Below are 22698 nucleotides of genomic sequence, written 5' to 3' on the forward strand. Positions count from 1 at the left end.
CCGTAAGAGAAATAAATTTATCAGGTAAACATAAATTCTGTTTTTTTTTTTTTTTTTTTTTGTTTTTTTTTTTAGCAGAGTAAGCTTACTCTGTTCCATTCTGGGGTCTAGCCTAGTCCACTTCAGTCTCTTCAGTAGGGCAGTGGTGGCTTTTGATGTACAATCCTCACTGTGTTTTCTCAAGAATCTGCTGCCCTAACTAGAACACCTGATTAGGTTTACTCATTTCTTCTCTCTTCACAGGTCCATGTGAGGTGCTGCACCCTCTCAAACCAGGTGAGCTGTCCTGCTGCCGGACAGCACTTTCAGATAAGTGCCATTTTATTTATTTTTTGCAAAGAGATTGCTGGCACTTGTTACAGCTAAAAACTGGCTTATTTAATATGGGACTTTATTAAACCCTCATGTTTGGGGTTTCTTTTAGGCAGTTTGGGCATGGACTGTGAGGTGATTTATGGTGGCTCAGTGTGTTATAATAGTTTTTATACTAACTTTTGGTCATAAAGAGTACTGTTGAAAGCAGTTTTTCTGCAGTTAGGTCTCTAACCGCTCTGTATTTGAAAAGGGGATGATTTCTTCTGTGAGGGAAGTCACTCTGTGAGCTGCAGGACAGGTAGGCACCTCAGTAAAGCTAATGAGATATATAGGTAGCCTGAAGTCTATTTGGTTTGTTGCGCTATCACACATTTCTATTTAAAGACGCAGTACACATTTATTATTTTCAAATAAAGAATTTTTAAGTTATCCTTATTTATTACATAAGATGGATCAAGAGGCTTTTCAAACAAACAATTATCTCAGGCGAAGTTGCTGCTTGTCAGTTATGTTTTGATGCTCAGGTGGAACCCCCAGTTCCTTTTTGTTCCTCATGCATTGAGTGAACTTTAAGTTATAAAGATAAAATATTTGACAATGAGCCACCATTATCCCAGGAAAAAATGCTGTTCAGGTGTCTCCTGGTACAGATATGCTGCAGCTTTCTCCTCAAGTGTTCCAACTTTTTCAGTCTCCACATACAGTGCCCTGTGTTTCCTCTTGCAATCCGGTAGTCATTGCTTCCCAGGTATCCCTTGCGGTATCTGAGTCCTTGTCAGCTTTCCCCATGTTGCAGGGAAGGCGTAAAAGGAAATTTAAGCAAACAGTAAGGTTTCTGATCAAGTTCTGGCTTTCCAGAGTGTTAATTCCCATAAGCCTGAGGAAGAAGTCATGTCGGTAGCATCTAAGGGGGAAATCTCAGACTCGTGTAATTCCTTCTTCTGATGCTGAAGTGGTATCCTTCAGATTTAAGCTAGAACACCTTCACTTATTACTTAAAGAGGTTTTGGCTTCTTTGGACGACTCCGACACAACTATCGTAATTCCTAAAAAGTCTAGTAAATTGAACAAATTCTTTGATGTTCCTCCCTCCCCCCCCCCCCCCCCCCCCCCCGCGGTGGAGGGGTTTCCGGTTCCTGACCGTGCTGCAGAGATTGCTAGAGAATGGGAAAGTCCTGCTATTCCCTTTTCTCCATCTCCTATTTTTAAGATGTTTCCTATAGCAGATTCTATTAAGGAGTCGTGGCAGATGGTTCCTAAGGTAGAAGGAGTGATCTCCACTTTAGCCAAGAGGACTACTATTCCAATAGAAGATAGTTGTTCTTTTAAAGATCCAATGGATAAAAAATTAGAAGCTTTACTAAAAAAGATGTATGTTCCCCAGGGTCTACAATGGCAACCTGCGGTGTGTATCACCACTGTTGCCAGCGCTGCAGCTTACTGGTTTGATGCGTTGTCCGAATATCTTCAGACGGATACCCCTTTCTCCAACATTGGTGTGTCCGGTCCACAGCGTCATCCTTACTTGTGGGATATTCTCTTCCCCAACAGGAAATGGCAAAGAGTCCCAGCAAAGCTGGTCACATGATCCCTCCTAGGCTCCGCCCACCCCAGTCATTCTCTTTGCCGTTGCACAGGCAACATCTCCACAGAGATGGTTAAGAGTTTTTTGGTGTTTAAATGTAGTTTTATTCTTCTATCAAGTGTTTGTTATTTTAAAATAGTGCTGGTATGTACTATTTACTCTGAAACAGAAAAGGATGAAGATTTCTGTTTGTAAGAGGAAGATGATTTTAGCAGACAGTAACTGAAATCAATTGCTGTTTCCACACAGGACTGTTGAGATGAAGTAACTTCAGTTGGGGGAAACAGTTAGCAGTCTTTTCTGCTTAAGGTATGACTAGCCATATTTCTAACAAGACCATGTAATGCTGGAAGGCTGTCATTTCCCCTCATGGGGACCAGTAAGCCATTTTCTTAGTTAAACATAAAAGAATAAAGGGCTTCAAAAAGGGCTTAAAAACTGGTAGACATTTTTCTGGGCTAAAACAATTGCTTTACTAGGCATATTATGCAGATTCTAACTAATTATTGGTATTATAATCTTGGGGAACGTTTAGAAAAACGGCAGGCACTGTGTTGGACACCTTTTTCAGATGGGGGCCTTTCTAGTTATAGACAGAGCCTCATTCTGGGACTGTATAGGGGTTAAATGTAAAAACGGCTCCGGTTCCGTTAATTTAAGGGTTAAAGCTCTGAAATTTGGTGTGCAATACTTTTAATGCTTTAAGACACTGTGGTGAAATTTTGGTGAATTTTGAACAATTCCTTCATACTTTTTCACATATTCAGTAATAGTGTTTTCAGTTTGAAATTTAAAGTGACAGTAACGGTTTTATTTTAAAACGTTTTTTGTGCTTTGTTGACAAGTTTAAGCCTGTTTAACATGTCTGTACCATCAGATAAGCTATGTTCTATATGTATGAAAGCCAATGTGTCTCCCCATTTAAATTTATGTGATAATTGTGCCATAGTGTCCAAACAAAGTAAGGACAGTAATGCCACAGATAATGATATTGCCCAAGATGATTCCTTAAAATGAGGGGAGTAAACATGATACTACATCATCCCCTACTGTGCCTACACCAGTTATGCCCACACAGGAGGCCCCTAGTACATTTAGTGCGCCAATACTTATTACCATGCAACAATTAACGGCTGTAATGGATAACTCCATAGCAAATCTTTTATCCAAAATGCCTACTTATCAGAGAAAGCGCGATTGCTCTGTTTTAAACACTGAAGAGCAAGAGGACGCTGATGATAACTGTTCTGACATACCCTCACACCAATCTCAAGGGGCCATGAGGGAGGTTTTGTCTGATGGAGAAATTTCAGATTCAGGAAAAATTTCTCATCAAGCTGAACCTGATGTTGTGACATTTAAATTTAAATTAGAACATCTCCACGCACTGCTTAAGGAGGTGTTATCTACTCTGGATGATTGTGACAATTTGGTCATTCCAGAGAAATTATGTAAGATGGACAAGTTCCTAGAGGTTCCGGTGCCCCCCGACGCTTTTCCTATACCCAAGCGGGTGGCGGACATAGTAAATAAAGAGTGGGAAAGGCCCGGCATACCTTTTGTTCGCCCCCCTATATTTAAGAAATTATTTCCTATAGTCGAACCCAGAAAGGACTTATGGCAGACAGTCCCCAAGGTCGAGGGGGCGGTTTCTACTCTAAACAAACGCACTACTATTCCTATCGAAGATAGTTGTGCTTTCAAAGATCCTATGGATAAGAAATTAGAGGGTTTGCTTAAAAAGATTTTTGTACAGCAAGGTTACCTTCTACAACCAATTTCATGCATTGTTCCTGTCACTACGGCAGCGTGTTTCTGGTTCGAGGAACTAGAAAAATCGCTCAGTAAAGAATCTTCGTATGAGGAGGTTATGGACAGAGTTCAAGCACTTAAATTGGCTAACTTTTGTTTTAGATGCCGCTTTGCAATTAGCTAGATTAGCGGCGAAAAATTCAGGGTTTGCTATTGTGGCGCGCAGAGTGCTTTGACTAAAGTCTTGGTCAGCGGATGTGTCTTCCAAGACAAAATTGCTTAACATTCCTTTCAAAGGTAAAACATTATTTGGACCTGATTTGAAAGAGATTATTTCAGACATCACTGGGGGAAAGGGCCACGCCCTCCCACAGGATAGGTCTTTTAAGGCTAATAATAAGCCTAATTTCTCTTGTTAAGTGTATCCAGTCCACGGATCATCCATTACTTATGGGATATTAACTCCTCCCCAACAGGAAGTGCAAGAGGATTCACCCAGCAGAGCTGCTATATACCTCCTCCCCTAACTGCCATTACCAGTCATTCTCTTGCACCCAACGAATAGATAGGATGTGTGAGAGGACTGTGGTGATTATACTTAGTTTCATACCTTCAATCAAAAGTTTATTTTATAATAGCACCGGAGTGTGTTATTCCTTCTCTGGTAGAATTTGAAGAAGAATCTACCTGAGTTTTTCTATGATTTTAGCCGGAGTAGTTAAGATCATATTGCTGTTTCTCGGCCATCTGAGGAAAGGTAAACTTCAGATCAGGGGACAGCGGGCAGATTAATCTGCAAAGAGGTATGTAGCAGCTTATTATTTTCTGACAATGGAATTGATGAGAAAATTCTGCCATACCGATATAATGTAAACTCAGCCTTAAATGCAGTAGCAGCAACTTGTATCAGGCTGTCATGTATGTATATTTTACACTTCAGTATTCTGGGGAATGGCACTTCACTGGAATTATACTGTATGCATAAAACTTTAGCCTAATTTGCAGGGACTAGCAACAGGCTTTTTAATAACACTCAATTTATTAATGTTAAACGTTTTTTGCTGGCATGTAAAATCGTTTAATTTTCTGAGGTACTGGGTAAAAAAATGTTTTGGGCACTATTTTTTTTCCACTTGGCAGTCGTTTTATTTAATTTATGACAGTTTACTGATCTCTCTCACTATTATGTGTGAGGGGGAGGGGCCTTTTTTGGTGCTTTTGCTACGCATCAAAAAATTCAGTCAGAAGTTTATTGTCTTCCCTGCATGATCCGGTTCATCTCTACAGAACTCAGGGGTCTTCAAAACTTGTTTTGAGGGAGGTAATCACTCACAGCAGAGCTGTGAGATTGTAGTTGACTGTGATAAAAAAAACGTTTATTTCTGTATTTTTTTTTTTTTTTTTTCTGCTATCAGGGTTAGTTATCCTTTGCTAATGGGAGCAATCCTTTGCTAAAATTGTGTTTTTTACAAAGATTTGATGCTATAACTTTTCAGTTTATTAATTTTCAACTGTCATAACTTTTTCTGTGCTTCTTATAGGCACAGTACGTTTTCATATTATAGTAAATTACTTGAAAAGTATTTCCAAGTTGCTAGTTTATTTGCTAGTGTGTTAAACATGTCTGATTCAGAGGAAGATATCTGTGCTATATGTGCTAAAGCCAAAGTGGAGCCCAATAGAAATTTATGTACTAACTGTATTGATGCTACTTTAAATAAAAGTCAATCTGTACAAATTGAACATATTTCACCAAACAACGAGGGGAGAGTTATGCCGACTAACTCGCCTCACGTGTCAGTACCTGCATCTCCCGCTCGGGAGGTGCGTGATATTGTAGCGCCGAGTACATCTGGGCGGCCATTACAAATCACATTACAGGATATGGCTACTGTTATGACTGAAGTTTTGGCTAAATTACCAGAACTAAGAGGTAAGCGTGATCACTCTGGGGTGAGAACAGAGTGCGCTGATAATATTAGGGCCATGTCAGACACTGCGTCACAATTTGCAGAACATGAGGACGGAGAGCTTCATTCTGCGGGTGACGGTTCTGATCCAAACAAACTGGATTCAGATATTTCAAATTTTAAATTTAAGCTGGAAAACCTCCGTGTATTACTAGGGGAGGTGTTAGCGGCTCTGAATGATTGTAACACAGTTGCAATACCAGAGAAAATGTGTAGGTTGGATAAATATTTTGCGGTACCGGCGAGTACTGACGTTTTTCCTATACCTAAGAGACTTACTGAAATTGTTACTAAGGAGTGGGATAGACCCGGTGTGCCGTTCTCACCCCCTCCGATATTTAGAAAGATGTTTCCAATAGACGCCACCACACGGGACTTATGGCAAACGGTCCCTAAGGTGGAGGGAGCAGTTTCTACTTTAGCTAAGCGTACCACTATCCCGGTGGAGGATAGCTGTGCCTTTTCAGATCCAATGGATAAAAAGTTAGAGGGTTACCTTAAGAAAATGTTTGTTCAACAAGGTTTTATATTGCAACCTCTTGCATGCATTGCGCCTGTCACGGCTGCAGCAGCATTTTGGTTTGAGTCTCTGGAAGAGACCCTTGAATCGGCTCCATTAGATGAGATTACACACAAGCTTAAAGCCCTTAAGTTAGCCAACTCATTTATTTCAGATGCCGTAGTACATTTAACTAAACTTACGGCTAAGAATTCCGGATTCGCCATTCAGGCACGCAGAGCACTGTGGCTAAAATCCTGGTCAGCTGACGTTACTTCTAAATCTAAATTGCTTAATATACCTTTCAAAGGGCAGACCTTATTCGGGCCCGGGTTGAAAGAAATTATCGCTGACATTACAGGAGGTAAAGGCCATGCCCTGCCTCAAGACAGAGCCAAACCTAAGGCTAGACAGTCTAATTTTCGTTCCTTTCGTAATTTCAAAGCAGGAGCAGCATCAACTTCCTCTGCACCAAAACAGGAAGGAGCTGTTGCTCGCTACAGACAAGGCTGGAGACCTAACCAGTCCTGGAACAAGGGCAAGCAGGCCAGGAAACCTGCTGCTGCCCCTAAGACAGCATGAATCGAGGGCCCCCGATCCGGGAACGGATCTAGTGGGGGGCAGACTTTCTCTCTTCGCCCAGGCTTGGGCAAGAGATGTCCAGGATCCCTGGGCGTTAGAGATCATATCTCAGGGATACCTTCTAGACTTCAAATTCTCTCCCCCAAGAGGGAGATTTCATCTGTCAAGGTTGTCAACAAACCAAATAAAGAAAGAGGCGTTTCTACGCTGCGTACAAGATCTTTTATTAATGGGAGTGATCCATCCGGTTCCGCGGTCGGAACAAGGACAAGGGTTTTACTCAAATCTGTTTGTGGTTCCCAAAAAAGAGGGAACTTTCAGGCCAATCTTGGATTTAAAGATCCTAAACAAATTCCTAAGAGTTCCATCGTTCAAAATGGAAACTATTCGGAGAATTTTACCCATGATCCAAAAGGGTCAGTACATGACCACAGTGGATTTAAAGGATGCTTACCTTCACATACCGATTCACAAAGATCATTACCGGTATCTAAGGTTTGCCTTTCTAGACAGGCATTACCAGTTTGTAGCTCTTCCATTCGGATTGGCTACGGCTCCGAGAATCTTCACAAAGGTTCTGGGTGCTCTTCTGGCGGTACTAAGACCGCGAGGAATTGCGGTAGCTCCGTACCTAGACGACATTCTGATACAAGCTTCAAGCTTTCAAACTGCCAAGTCTCATACAGAGTTAGTACTGGCATTTCTAAGGTCGCATGGATGGAAGGTGAACGGAAAGAAGAGTTCTCTCTTTCCACTCACAAGAGTTCCCTTCTTGGGGATTCTTATAGATTCTGTAGAAATGAAGATTTACCTGACAGAAGACAGGTTAACAAAGCTTCAAAATGCATGCCGTGTCCTTCATTCCATTCAACACCCGTCAGTAGCTCAATGCATGGAGGTGATCGGCTTAATGGTAGCAGCAATGGACATAGTACCCTTTGCACGTCTACATCTCAGACCGCTGCAATTGTGCATGCTAAGTCAGTGGAATGGGGATTACTCAGACTTGTCCCCTACTCTGAATCTGGATCAAGAGACCAGAAATTCTCTTCTATGGTGGCTTTCTCGGCCACATCTGTCCAGGGGGATGCCATTCAGCAGGCCGGACTGGACAATTGTAACAACAGACGCCAGCCTACTAGGTTGGGGCGCTGTCTGGAATTCTCTGAAGGCTCAGGGACAATGGAATCAGGAGGAGAGTCTCCTACCAATAAACATTCTGGAATTGAGAGCAGTTCTCAATGCCCTTCTGGCTTGGCCCCAGTTAACAACTCGGGGGTTCATCAGGTTTCAGTCTGACAACATCACGACTGTAGCTTACATCAACCATCAGGGAGGGACAAGAAGCTCCCTAGCAATGATGGAAGTATCAAAGATAATTCGCTGGGCAGAGTCTCACTCTTGCCACCTGTCAGCAATCCACATCCCGGGAGTGGAGAACTGGGAGGCGGATTTCTTAAGTCGTCAGACTTTTCATCCGGGGGAGTGGGAACTTCATCCGGAGGTCTTTGCCCAAATACTTCGACGTTGGGGCAAACCAGAGATAGATCTCATGGCGTCTCGACAGAACGCCAAGCTTCCTCGTTACGGGTCCAGATCCAGGGATCCGGGAGCGGTTCTGATAGATGCTTTGACGGCACCTTGGACCTTCGGGATGGCTTATGTGTTTCCACCCTTCCCGATGCTTCCTCAATTGATTGCCAGAATCAAACAGGAGAGAGCATCAGTGATTCTAATAACGCCTGCATGGCCACGCAGGACTTGGTATGCAGATCTAGTGGACATGTCATCCTGTCCACCTTGGTCGCTACCTCTGGAACAGGACCTTCTGATCCAGGGTCCCTTCAAACATCAAAATCTAATTTCTCTGAAGCGGACTGCTTGGAAATTGAACGCTTGATTTTATCAAAACGTGGTTTTTCTGAGTCAGTTATTGATACCTTAATACAGGCTAGGAAGCCTGTTACCAGAAAGATTTACCATAAGATATGGCGCAAATACTTATATTGGTGCGAATCCAAGAGTTACTCATGGAGTAAGGTTAGGATTCCGAGGATATTGTCTTTTCTACAAGAAGGTTTAGAAAAGGGTTTATCCGCTAGTTCCTTAAAGGGACAGATTTCAGCTCTGTCCATTCTTTTACACAAACGTCTGTCAGAAGTTCCGGACGTTCAAGCTTTTTGTCAGGCTTTAGCTAGGATCAAGCCTGTGTTTAAAACTGTTGCTCCACCATGGAGTTTGAACTTAGTTCTTAATGTTTTACAGGGGGTTCCGTTTGAACCCCTTCATTCCATTGATATCAAGTTGTTATCTTGGAAAGTTCTGTTTTTAATGGCGATTTCCTCGGCTCGAAGAGTCTCTGAGTTATCTGCCTTACATTGTGATTCTCCTTATCTGATTTTTCATTCAGACAAGGTAGTTCTGCGTACTAAACCTGGGTTCCTACCTAAGGTGGTCACTAACAGGAATATCAATCAAGAGATTGTGGTTACATCTTTGTGTCCTAATCCTTCTTCGAAAAAGGAACGTCTGCTACACAATCTAGATGTAGTCCGTGCCCTGAAATTTTATCTACAGGCAACTAAGGATTTTCGACAAACGTCTTCCCTGTTTGTCGTTTATTCTGGTCAGAGGAGAGGTCAAAAAGCTTCGGCTACCTCTCTCTCCTTTTGGCTTCGTAGCATAATACGGTTAGCCTATGAGACTGCTGGACAGCAGCCTCCTGAAAGAATTACAGCACATTCTACTAGAGCTGTGGCTTCCACTTGGGCCTTTAAGAATGAGGCTTCTGTTGAACAGATTTGCAAGGCTGCAACTTGGTCTTCTCTTCATACTTTTTCCAAATTTTACAAATTTGACACTTTTGCTTCTTCGGAGGCTGTTTTTGGGAGAAAGGTTCTTCAGGCAGTGGTTCCTTCCGTATAAAGAGCCTGCCTGTCCCTCCCGTCATCCGTTTACTTTAGCTTTGGTATTGGTATCCCATAAGTAATGGATGATCCGTGGACTGGATACACTTAACAAGAGAAAACATAATTTATGCTTACCTGATAAATTTATTTCTCTTGTAGTGTATCCAGTCCACGGCCCGCCCTGTCACTTTAAGGCAGGTAATTTTTCCATTAAACTACAGTCACCACTGTACCCTATGGTTTTCCTTTCTCTGCATGTTTTCGGTCGAATGACTGGTAATGGCAGTTAGGGGAGGAGCTATATAGCAGCTCTGCTGGGTGAATCCTCTTGCACTTCCTGTTGGGGAGGAGTTAATATCCCATAAGTAATGGATGATCCGTGGACTGGATACACTACAAGAGAAATAAATTTATCAGGTAAGCATAAATTGTTTTTCGTCCCTTTCGCAGAAACGGACCAGTCTCTAATTCTGTATCCTCTAAGCAAGAGGGTAATACTTCACAACCCAAACCAGCCTGGAAACCAATGCAAGCCTGGAACAAGGGTAAGCAGGCCAAGAAGCCTACCACTGCTACCAAAACAGCATGAAGGGATAGCCCCCGATCCGGGACCGGATCTAGTGGGGGGCAGACTTTCTCTCTTTGCTCAGGCTTGGGCAAGAGATGTTCAGGATTCTTGGGCGCTAGAAATAGTTTCTCAAGGTTATCTCCTGGAATTCAAGGAACTACCCCCAAGGGGAAGGTTCCACAGGTCTCAATTATCTTCAAACCAAATAAAGAGACAGGCATTCTTACATTGTGTAGAAGACCTGTTAAAGATGGGAGTGATACATCCAGTTCCAATAAGAGAACAAGGAATGGGATTTTATTCCAATCTGTTCATAGTTCCCAAAAAAAAGGGAACATTCAGACCAATTTTGGATCTAAAGATCCTAAACAAATTTCTCAGGGTACCATCGTTCAAAATGGAAACTATTCGAACGATCCTACCTACTATCCAGGAAAATCAATTTATGACTACCGTGGATTTAAAGGATGCGTACCTACATATTCCTATCCACAAGGAACATCATCAGTTCCTAAGGTTCGCTTTTCTGGACAAGCATTACCAGTTTGTGGCACTTCCATTTGGATTAGCCACTGCTCCAAGGATTTTCACAAAGGAACTAGGGTCCCTTCTAGCGGTTCTAAGACCAAGGGGCATTGCAGTAGTACCTTACTTGGACGACATCCTGATTCAAGCGTCGTCCCTGTCAAAAGCAAAGGCTCATACGGACATCGTCCTAGCCTTTCTCAGATCTCACGGATGGAAGGTGAACAAAGAAAAAAAAGTTCTCTGTCCCCGTCAACAAGAGTTCCCTTCTTGGGAACAATAATAGATTCCTTAGAAATGAGGATTTTTCTGACAGAGGTCAGAAAATCAAAACTTCTAAGCTCTTGTCAAGTACTTCATTCTGTTCCTCGTCCTTCCATAGCGCAGTGCATGGAAGTAATAGGATTGATGGTTGCAACAATGGACATAGTTCCTTTTGCACGAATTCATCTAAGACCATTACAACTGTGCATGCTCAGACAGTGGAATGGGGATTATACAGACTTGTCTCCGACGATTCAAGTAGATCAAAAGACCAGAGATTCACTCCGTTGGTGGCTGACCCTGGACAATCTGTCACAGGGAATGAGCTTCCGCAGACCAGAGTGGGTCATTGTCACGACCGACGCCAGCCTAGTGGGCTGGGGCGCGGTCTGGGAATCCCTGAAAGCTCAGGGTCTATGGTCTCGGGAAGAGTCTCTTCTCCCGATAAACATTCTGGAACTGAGAGCGATATTCAATGCTCTCAGAGCTTGGCCTCAACTAGCAAAGGCCAAATTCATAAGGTTTCAGTCAGACAACATGACGACCGTTGCATATATCAATCATCAGGGGGGAACAAGGAGTTCCCTGGCGATGAAAGAAGTGACAAAGATAATTCAATGGGCGGAGGATCACTCCTGCCACTTGTCTGCGATCCACATCCCAGGAGGGGAAAATTGGGAAGCGGATTTTCTGAGTCAGACATTCCATCCGGGAGAGTGGGAACTCCATCCGGAAATCTTTGCCCAAATAACTCAATTATGGGGCATTCCAGACATCGATCTGATGGCGTCTCGTCAGAACTTCAAGGTTCCTTGCTACGGGTCCAGATCCAGGGATCCCAAGGCGACCCTAGTAGATGCACTAGTAGCACCTTGGACCTTCAACCTAGCTTATGTATTCCCACGTTTCCTCTCATCCCCAGGCTGGTAGCCAGGCCTCGCTGATCTTGATAGCTCCTGCGTGGCCACGCAGGACTTGGTATGCAGACCTGGTCAATATGTCATCGGCTTCACCATGGAAGCTACCTTTGAGACAGGACCTTCTTGTTCAGGGTCCATTCGAACATCCGAATCTGGTTTCCCTCCAACTGACGGCTTGGAGATTGAACGCTTGATTTTATCAAAGCGTGGGTTTTCAGATTCTGTAATAGATACTCTGATTCAGGCTAGAAAGCCTGTAACTAGAAAAATTTACCATAAAATATGGAAAAAATATATCTGTTGGTGTGAATCTAAAGGATTCCCATGGAACAAGATAAAAATTCCTAAGATTCTATCCTTTCTACAAGAAGGTTTGGAGAAAGGATTATCTGCAAGTTCTCTGAAGGGACAGATCTCTGCTTTATCTGTTTTACTTCACAAAAGACCTGCAGCTGTGCCAGATGTTCAAGCATTTGTTCAGGCTCTGGTTAGGATCAAGCCTGTTTACAGACCTTTGACTCCTCCCTGGAGTCTAAATCTAGTTCTTTCAGTTCTTCAAGGGGTTCCGTTTGAACCCTTACATTCCGTAGATATTAAGTTACTATCTTGGAAAGTTTTGTTTTTGGTTGCAATTTCTTCTGCTAGAAGAGTTTCAGAGTTATCTGCTCTGCAGTGTTCTCCGCCCTATCTGGTGTTCCATGCAGATAAGGTGGTTTTGCGTACTAAGCCTGGTTTTCTTCCGAAAGTTGTTTCCAACAAAAATATTAACCAGGAGATAGTTGTACCTTCTTTGTGTCCGAATCCAGTTTCAAAGAAGGAACGTTTGTTACACAATTTGGACGTAGTCCGTGCTCTAAAATTCTATTTAGAGGCTACTAAAGATTTCAGACAAACATCTTCCTTGTTTGTTGTTTATTCTGGTAAAAGGAGAGGTCAAAAAGCGACTTCTACCTCTCTTTCCTTTTGGCTTAAAAGCATTATCCGATTGGCTTATGAGGCTGCCGGACGGCAGCCTCCTGAAAGAATCACAGCTCACTCCACTAGGGCTGTGGCTTCCACATGGGCCTTCAAGAACGAGGCTTCTGTTGACCAGATATGTAAGGCAGCGACTTGGTCTTCACTGCACACTTTTGCCAAATTTTACAAATTTGATACTTTTGCTTCTTCGGAGGCTATTTTTGGGAGAAAGGTTTTGCAAGCCGTGGTGCCTTCCATTTAGGTGACCTGATTTGCTCCCTCCCTTCATCCGTGTCCTAAAGCTTTGGTATTGGTTCCCACAAGTAAGGATGACGCCGTGGACCGGACACACCAATGTTGGAGAAAACAGAATTTATGCTTACCTGATAAATTACTTTCTCCAACGGTGTGTCCGGTCCACGGCCCGCCCTGGTTTTTTAATCAGGTCTGATGAATTATTTTCTCTAACTACAGTCACCACGGTATCATATGGTTTCTCCTATATATATTTCCTCCTGTCCGTCGGTCGAATGACTGGGGTTGGCGGAGCCTAGGAGGGATCATGTGACCAGCTTTGCTGGGACTCTTTGCCATTTCCTGTTGGGGAAGAGAATATCCCACAAGTAAGGATGACGCCGTGGACCGGACACACCGTTGGAGAAAATAATTTATCAGGTAAGCATAAATTCTGTTTTTGATGAGATCCAGGAAAGGATTTAAGACTCTTAAGTTAGCCAATTCCTTCATTACAGATGGTTTTGAGGTCCTAGCCCCTAGCCTTGTGGTTGAAGTTGTGGTCTTTCTAAATCTAAGCTCATGGCTATTCCTTATAAGGGTAAGACCTTGTTTGGCCCTGGTTTGGCTGAAATTATCTCAGATATTACCGGAGGTAAGGGTTCTTTTCTTCCTCAAGATAAAAAGAATAAGCAGAAGGGACGTCAGAGTAATTTTTGTTCCTTTCGTAACTTCAAAGTCAAGTCTCCCTCCAAGCAAGATCAAGCCAAGCCATCCTGGAAGCCCAACCAGTGCTGGAATAAGAGAAAGCAATCTAAAAAGCCTTCAGCTGATTCAAAGTCAGCTTGAAGGGTTGGCCCCCGATCTGGGAGCAGATCTTGTAGGGGGCAGACTCCCTTTCTTCTTCCTTTTTTTTTTTTTTTTTTTTTTCCCCCCCCCCCCCCCAAGCTTGGATAAGAGATTACCGGATCCCTGGGCGGTGGACATTGTCTCCCAGAGATACAAAATAGACTTCAAATCTTTTCCTCCCAGAGGCAGGTTTCTCCTTTCCAGATTATCTGTACACCAGATAGAGAGGCCTTCTTACATTGTGTCAAGGACCTTGCCGCCCTGTGGGTAATAGTTCCAGTTCCCTTTCAGGAAAGAGGTCTGGGATTTTACTCAAATCTGTTCGTAGTTACCAAAAAGGAGGGAACTTTTCGACCAATTCTAGATCTAAAATGTTTTAACAAGTTTCTCAGAGTGCCATCCATCAAGATGGAGACTATACGCTCCATTTTCCCCTTGGTACAAGAGGGGTCAGTTCATGACAACCATAGACCTAAAGGATGCATAACTTCATGTTCCCAGTCACATGGACCATCACAAGTTTCTGAGATTCGCCTTTTTGGACAACCATTTCCAGTTTGTGGCCCTTCCATTCAGCCTTGCCACAGCTTCCAGATTTTTTTCAAAGGTTCTGAGGGCTCTTTTAGCTGTGCTTCGATCTCGGGGCATTGCAGTGGCACCTTATCTAGACGACATTCTGGTTCAAGCGCCATCTTTTCAACAAGCAGAATCTCATACAGAGATCTTTTTGTATTTTCTTCGATCCCACGGATGGAAGGTGAATCAGAAAGAAAGTTCTCTGGTTCCAGCTACAAGGGTTGTATTTTTGGGGACCATAATAGTCTCCCTCTTAATGAAGATTTTTCTGATGGTCAGAAAAAGAGAGATTTTCAACTCTTGTCTTGCCCTTCAGTCCTCTCCATGGCTGTGAATGGCTCAATGTATGGAGTTAATCGGTCTGATGGTGGCTTCCATGGACATCCCGTTTGCATGGTTTCATCTCAGACCTCTGCAATTTTGCATGCTCAAACATTGGAAAGGGGACTATACGGACCTGTCTCCGCGTGTTGATCTAGATCAGGCGTCAATAGTCTCTCTCTCTCTCCTTTCTTTCTTTCATCCCTTGCCCGCGGTGGGCGGAGCTAACTACGCAGCAATGTTTGCACGCTCTTTTTGTCTGTCTCACTTAATTTCCGGTGTTACCGAGAGTGGTGACAAGCGGTTAAGAAGTATTTTTATGCTACATTATGGTGACGCAGCAGAACAGCCTCAGATACGTTCTTAAAGAGTATTAGATTGAGTCCGGACGTCTACTATTTGGGAAATATACGATCCGGTGGCAGGTAGGCACCTCAGCAAAGCTTAGCTGAGGTTGGAGATTGTCTGCTGTTGTAAAAATTCTACATTTTTCTTGTAAAACATAATAAAAATATTACATTTTAAAGACATAGTAACGTTTTTGGTTTTTTTGTGAGGTAATTTCAAGTTAAGATAAAGGTTTATCCAATTTTAATTTGCTCAAATTGTGATTAAAGATATGGACCAAGAGGCCCTGTATGGGGCGGATGCTGGTCAGGAGCCTTCTGACAATGTTCAATATATGCCGCAGCTTTCTCCTCAAGTGTCCCAAAACTTAGCGTCCTTACAACCAGTGCCCTGCGCTTCCTCCACTACTCCACCTGGAGTTACCTTGCAAGACATCGCTTCCCTCATGTTCTCTGTGGTTTCTGATGCGTTGTCGTCTTTTCCCATGCTGCAGGGAAAGCGCAAGAGGAAAAGTAAACAGTGAGGTTACTGACATAGTTGTTGCTATCTCAAATGCCCCCTCCCAGAAGCCTGAGGAGGAGGATACTTCGGTAGCATCTGAGGGTGAAATCTCAGACTCTGTGTAATTCCTCCTGCTGATACTGAAGTTGTATCCTTCAGGTTTAAGCTAGAACACCTCTGTCTATTACTCGAGGTTTTAGCTACACTGGACGACAGCGACACCATGGTTGTTGTCAATCCTAAAAAATCCAGTAAGCTAAATAAATATTTTGATGTACCTTCCATGGTGGAAGTTTTTCCTGTACCAGATCGAGCTACTGAGATTATTGCTAAGGAATGGGAGAGACCGGGTATCCCTTTTTCTCCATCCTCTGTATTTAAAAAGACGTTTCCTATAGCAGATTCTATCAAGGAATCTTGGCAGACGGTACCCAAAGTGGAAGGGGCAATTTCCACGCTAGCCAAGATAACTACTTTTCCTATAGAGGATAGTTGTTCCTTTAAGGATCCTATGGATAAGAAGTTAGAGGGGTTACTCAAGAAAATGTGTATATACACCAGGGTTTACAATGGCAACCCGCGGTTTGTATTGCTACTGTCACTAGTGCGGCAGCATATGGTTTGATGCATTGTCTGAATCTATTCTGACAGACACTCCCCTCAAGGAAATCCAGGATAGGATAAAGGCCCTTAAGTTGGCCAACTCCTTTATCACAAATGCTTCCCTTCAGGTTATTAAGCTAGGAGCTAAGATTTCTGGTTTTGCCGTACTGGCCCGCAGAGCCTTATGGTTAGAATACTGGTCTGCTGATGTGTCATCTAAGTCTAAACTTTTGGCGATTCCTTACAAAGGAAATATTTTTTTTGGGCCAGGGTTGACGGAAATCATTTCTGGCCTCACGGGAGGAAAGGGACATTTCCTCCCTCAGGATAAGAGAAATAAACAAAAGGGACGTCAGAGTAATTTTCGTTCCTTTCGAAATTTCAAGGGGAAACAATCCAAAAAGCCTGCTATTGAATCAAAAGCAGCATGAAGGGTCTGCCCCCGATCCTGGACCGGATTTTGTGGGGGGCAGACTTCCATTCATCGCTCAGGCTTGGGTTCGAGATGTTCAGGATCCCTGGGCGGTGGATATTGTGTCCCAGGGGTACAAACTAGAGTTCAAAGCCCTTCCTCCCAGGGGCAGGTTTCTGCTTTCAAGATTATCTGTAGACCAAAGAAAAAGAGCGGCGTTCTTGCACTGTTCGGGATCTCTCCGACCTGGGAGTGATAGTTCCTGTTCCAATGCAGGAACGGGGTCTGGGGTTCTTTACCAATCTGTTCGTGGTTCCCAAAAAGGAGGGAACCTTCAGACCGATTTTAGATCTCAAGAGTCTAAACAAATTCCTCAGAGTGCTGTCCTTCAAGATGGAAACTATTTGTTCCATTCTTCCTTTGGTCCAAGAGGGTCAATTTATGACAACGGTGGATTTAAAGGACGTGTACCTGCATGTTCCCATACACAGGGATCATCACAAGTTTCTAAGGTTTGCATTTCTAGACAAACACTTTGAGTTCGTGGCTCTTCCATTCGGTCTTGCCACAGCTCCCAGAATTTTCTCAAAGGTTCTGGGATCCCTGCAAGCGGTGCTCCGATTTTGGGGCATTGCAGTGGCACCTTATCTGGACGACATTCTAGTTCAGACGCCTTCCTTTAAACGAGCAAGATCTCACACGGAAATGTTAGCTTTTCTGCGGTCTCACGGATGTAAGGGGAATTTGGAAAAGAGTTCCTTAGTTCCAAATATAAGGGTAATTTTCTTGGGAACCATAAGATTCCTTATCAATGATGATTTTTCTGACAGAAGTCAGGAAATCAAAGATTTTCGATTCTTGCCTAGCACTTCAGTCCTCTCCTCGGCCATCAGTGGCTCAGTGCATGGAGGCAATCGGGCTGATGGTAGCGGCTATGGACATCATACCGTTCGCCCGTTTCCACCTCAGATCTCTGCAGTTAAGCTTGCTCAGGCAGTGGAACGGAGATTATGCGGATCTGTCTCCGATTAGAACTTTAGCAGGAGACTAGGGATTCTCTACTTTGGTGGCTGTCTCTGGATCATCTCTCCCAGGGAACCTGCCTTCGCAGACCCTCTTGGGTGATTGTGACAACAGATGCCAGCCTTCTGGGATGGGGAGCAGTCTGGGGTGCTCTAAAGGCTCAGGGAACATGGACTCGGTCGTAGTCTGTACTACCCATAAACATTTTGGAACAGAGCGATCTTCAATGCTCTCCTGGCTTGGCCTCAGTTAGCTTCGGCCCGGTTCATCAGGTTCCAGTCAGACAATATAACCTCAGTGGCTTACATAAACCATCAGGGAGGAACTCTGAGTTCCTTGGCCATGACAGAGGTAGCCAAGATCATTCAGTGGGCCGAGACCCACAATTGCTGTCTGTCGGCGATCCACATTCCAGGAGTGGACATCTTAGAGGCGGACTTCCTGAGCAGGCAGACCTTTCACCCGGGGGAGTTGGAGCTCCATCCGTAAGTGTTTTCCAGCCTGATTCTTAAATGGGGTCAGCCAGAATTGTATCTCATGGCATATCGGCAGAATGCCAAGCTCCCGAGGTACGGGTCGAGGTCAAGGGACCCTCAGGCTGTACTGATAAATTCCAAGGTACAGCCAGAGCGTTTCAGTCTTGCATACCTATTTCCTCCGCTCTTCTACCTCGGGTCATTGCTCGAATCAAACAGGAGAGGGCGTCGGTGATCCTCATTGCACCGGTGGGGCCTCGCAGGAATTGGTATGCAGACCTGGTGGACATGTCATCTCTTCCACCTTGGAGACTTCCATTGAGGAAGGACCTTCTACTTCAGGGGCCCTTCCTTCATCCAAATCTAGTTTCTCTGAAGCTGACTGTTTGAAGATTGAACGCTTAATTTTATCCAAGTGTGGATTTTCGGAATCAGTCATTGAGACCATGATTCAGGCTCGTAAACCTGTGACTAGAAAGATTTACCATAAGATATGGCATAAATATCTGTATTGGTGTGAATCCAAGGGCTACTCTTTGAGTAGTGTTATGATTCCTAGAATTCTGTCCTTTCTCAAAGAAGGTTTGGAGAAGGGTTTATTGGCAAGTTCCCTAAAGGGTCAAATATCTGCCTTGTCTATTTTGTTACATAAGCATCTGGTGGACGTCCCAGACATGCAAGCGTTTTGTCAGGCCTTGGTCAGGATCAGGCCTGTGTTCAAACCAGTTACTCCTCCCTGGAGTCTTAAAGGGACAGTCTAGGCCAAAATAAACTTTCATGATTCAGATAGAGCATGTAATTTTAAACAATTTTCCAATTTACTTTTATCACCAATTTTGCTTTTGTTCTTTTGGTATTCTTAGTTGAAAGCTTAACCTCGACTAAGGATTTTCGTCAGTCTTCTGCTCTGTTTGTGGTATTCTCTGGGAAACGTAAGGGACAGAAAGCTACGGCTACTTCTCTTTCTTTGTGGCTGAATAGTAGTATTAGCTTTGCCTATGAAACTGCCGGACAGCAGCCTCCTGAAAGATATGGCTCTTTTTACGAGGGCTGTTTCCTCTTCCTGGGCATTCAAAAATGAAGCTTCTGTGGAGCAGATTTGCAAGGCTGCAACTTGGTCCTCTCTTCACACTTTTTCCAAATTCTATAAATTTGACACTTTTGCCTCGGCTGAGGCTGCTTTTGGAAGAAAGGTTCTTCAAGCAGTGGTGCCTTCCGTTTAAGTTCCCCGTCTTGTCCCTCCCTTATCTGTGTACTCTAGCTTGGTTATTGATTCCCAATAGTAATTAGATGATCCGTGGACTCATAGTGTCATTAGAAAGAAAACAAAATTTATGCTTACCTGATAAATTTTATTTCTTTCTTGACACGATGAATCCACGGCCCGTCCTGCTCTTTTTGGACAGGTTGTTGGTATGTTATAAACTTCAGACACCTCTGCACTTTGTTGCTTCCTTTCTCTCCTTTACTTCGGTCGAATGACTGGGGTTAGAGGGAAGGGAGGTGATATTTAACAGCTTTACTGTGGTGCTGGGCAGGAGTGATATTCCCCAATAGTAATTAGATGATCTGTGGACTCGTGTCAAGAAAGAGAAAAAATTTTATCAGGTAAGCATAAATTTTGTTTTTGTATGCCAGTCTTCTGCAGTCCATGTAAATTTGATTTTAGAATCTTACTGTTAAAGACAAAAGTTTTTTTTTGGTTTTTTTTTTACATCATTATAGCATGTATTATACATGTATTGTGTAATGTTTGGATAAATGCCCTTACATTCTGTGTTAATTTTTCAGGGTGGAATGTGGTATGGTGTTGACATCAACAATGAAGACATAGCAAATAATTTTGATGCATGTGTATGGGAGCCAGCCATCGTGCGAATCAATGCCCTGACGGCTGCCTCTGAAGCAGCCTGCCTTATTATGTCTGTGGATGAAACGATCAAGAACCCTCGTTCTACAGTAGATGGTGCTCCTGCCGGCCGGGGCAGAGGGAGACCACACAATCACTAAGTTCAGTACACTGACTGAGACCTTTGGGTTTGCAGTGGGAAAGATGGAATCCCCATTACTGTTCCACTTCAAAAAGAAGAAATCGTGAGTGAGGCTCTTAATCACATTTCAGTACTACAGGACCATGCAGCTAAAAAGGAGCAACATTATCAAGACCCATTTATAAAGTTTCTAAAAAGGGCCCAGAAATCTGCAGTTATAACAATAAAGCACTATAAGATCATACCGCCCCAGAAGTACAATTTATGCGTGTAATCCTAACGTATTTATAAACGTACCATATTACTTGCAGTAACGCTTAATGCATCTCTTTTTTAGCAAGTTGGAAAGTTTCTGAGACAGATGGTTCCTAAATTTTTGTGTAGTAACCATGAAATGCCATTATGTAAAGAGAAAACATCTGGATAAAATTATGAGGGTAAAAGTAAAACTTCATACATTAAGTTTTCAAGATAATTTGAGTAACTGCAGACTTCCCCTTTAAAGCACTGTTAGTGTTTTTCTGTCAACCTCACAAACTGCGGAATTTGTATTCATTTTGTTACTGTATTTATTTCTTTTGAAGAAAAGCTAGCAAACGATTAAATGCACTTGATATAAATGTACAAATTTCTGTCTGCGTGTTTTTGTTTTCATATCTTGTTATTGTACTTATATAATCTTTGCGGTTCCGTGTGTATGTATATGTATGTGTGTGTGTGTGTGTGTGTGTATGTGTATATATATATATATATATATATATATATATATATATGTGTATTATTATACTTTTATTTATGAAGCGCCATCATATTGCGCAGCGCTGTCCATGGATACAGATCATTTAAATAAAACAATAGTATAAAACTTCTAAGACTAAGAGACAGGACAGAATTTACAAACGCATACAGGAGGAATCGAGGGCCCTATTCCCGTGGGAACTTACAATCTAGAAGAGTAGGAGGTTGAGAAACAGGAGGTGAGGACTGCAAGATTGAGAAAGATGTTAATGCAGAGTTAGAGGGAAATGTTGTTAGGTAAAAGGAATATTGAGTTGGGTAGTAGGCTTCTCTGAACAGAAAAGTCTTCAGAGAGCATTTAAAGGAAGAAAGATTTGGGCAAAGCCTGACAGCACGAGGGAGAGTGTTCCAGAGGATAGGTGCTGCACGACAGAAGTTCTGCAGTCTAGCATGAGAGGAGGTGATAGCCGCAGAAGCAAGGAGCAGGTCATTGTTGGATCTTAGTGGGCGGACTGGAGTATACTTGTTGATTAGAGAGGATAGGTAGAGGGGGGATCGGAGTTGGTGAGCGCTTTGTATGCAAGGGTGAGAATTTTGAATTTTAATTCTGCTGTGTATGGGGATGGATTGAAGAGGGGAGAGGCGGGAAAGAGGAAGGCCAGTAAGTAGGTTATTGCAGTAGTCAAGTCTGGAAATAACAAGGGAGTGGATTATTTGCTTTGTGGTGTTAGCGCACAGAAAAGGTTGTATCTTGGAAATGTTGCGTAGATGGTTGCGGCAGGATGTAGAAAGCGATTGGATATGGGGGGGGGGGTGAAGGATAGATTTGAGTCAAGTGTAACTCCGAGGCAGCGGACTTGGGGCGATGGGGAAATGGTGATGCCATCAACAGGGATAGAGAATTCACAGGTCGGTGTAGAGCTTGAGGGGGGGGATAAGAAGGAGCTAAGTCTTGGACATGTTAATCTTTAGGTGGTGAGAGGCCATCCAGGAAGAAATACCAGTTGCTGACATGAGACAGGACAGAGGGAGAGAGAGCAGGGGTGGAGAGGTAGATCTGGGTGACATCAGCATAGAGGTGATATTTGAAGCCATAACTGTTGATACGTTTACCCAGAGAAGAAGTATAAATGGAGAAGAGTAGAGGTCCCAGAACAGATCCTTGAGGTACTCCGACAGAGGCATTAGAGAGGAGGAGTTATTGGCAAATGACACAGAGAAAGACCTGTGAGAAAGATAAGAGTGAAACCAGGAAAGAGCAGTGCCACAGAGGCCAAAAGAGCTAAGGGTCTGTAGGAGGAGGGGGTGGTCAACTGTCGAAGGCAGCTGAGGTCAAGTAGGATGAGTATGGAGTAGTGGCCAATATTTTTAGCAGAGAGAAGATCGTTCATAACCTTGGTAAGGACAGTCTCAGTTGAGTGTTTGGGGCGGAATCCGGATTGCAGGGGGTTAAGCAAGGAGTTGGTGGACAGGAAGTGGTTTAGGCGATTGTAAACTAGTTTTCTCTTAAGTGTGTTCAGTCCACGGGTCATCCATTACTTATGGGATATATTCTCCTTCCCAACAGGAAGTTGCAAGAGGATCACCCAAGCAGAGCTGCTATATAGCTCCTCCCCCTCACATGTCATATCCAGTCATTCTCTTGCAACCCTCAACAAAGGAGGTCGCGAGAGGAGCTGGAGTTTTTACTTATCTATTCTTCAATCAAAAGTTTGTTATTTTAAATGGCACCGGAGTGTGCTGTTTTTCTATCTCAGGCAGTATTTGGAAGAAGAAACTG

General features: G+C 43.3%; 1 protein-coding gene across 1 annotated transcript in view; it reads left to right on the plus strand.

The window, feature by feature from the left end:
* CCT7 (chaperonin containing TCP1 subunit 7) overlaps nt 1-20199 on the plus strand; it is a 94622-nt gene extending 74423 nt beyond the window's left edge. The window contains exon 11 of the mRNA XM_053700340.1: nt 19981-20199. Within this exon, the coding sequence (XP_053556315.1) occupies nt 19981-20199 (219 nt within the window). The remainder of the gene's footprint in view (nt 1-19980) is intronic.
* The last annotated feature ends 2499 nt before the right edge of the window (nt 20200-22698 follow it).

Source organism: Bombina bombina, chromosome 2 (assembly GCF_027579735.1).
Source record: "Bombina bombina isolate aBomBom1 chromosome 2, aBomBom1.pri, whole genome shotgun sequence".
Classification (NCBI taxonomy): domain Eukaryota; kingdom Metazoa; phylum Chordata; class Amphibia; order Anura; family Bombinatoridae; genus Bombina; species Bombina bombina.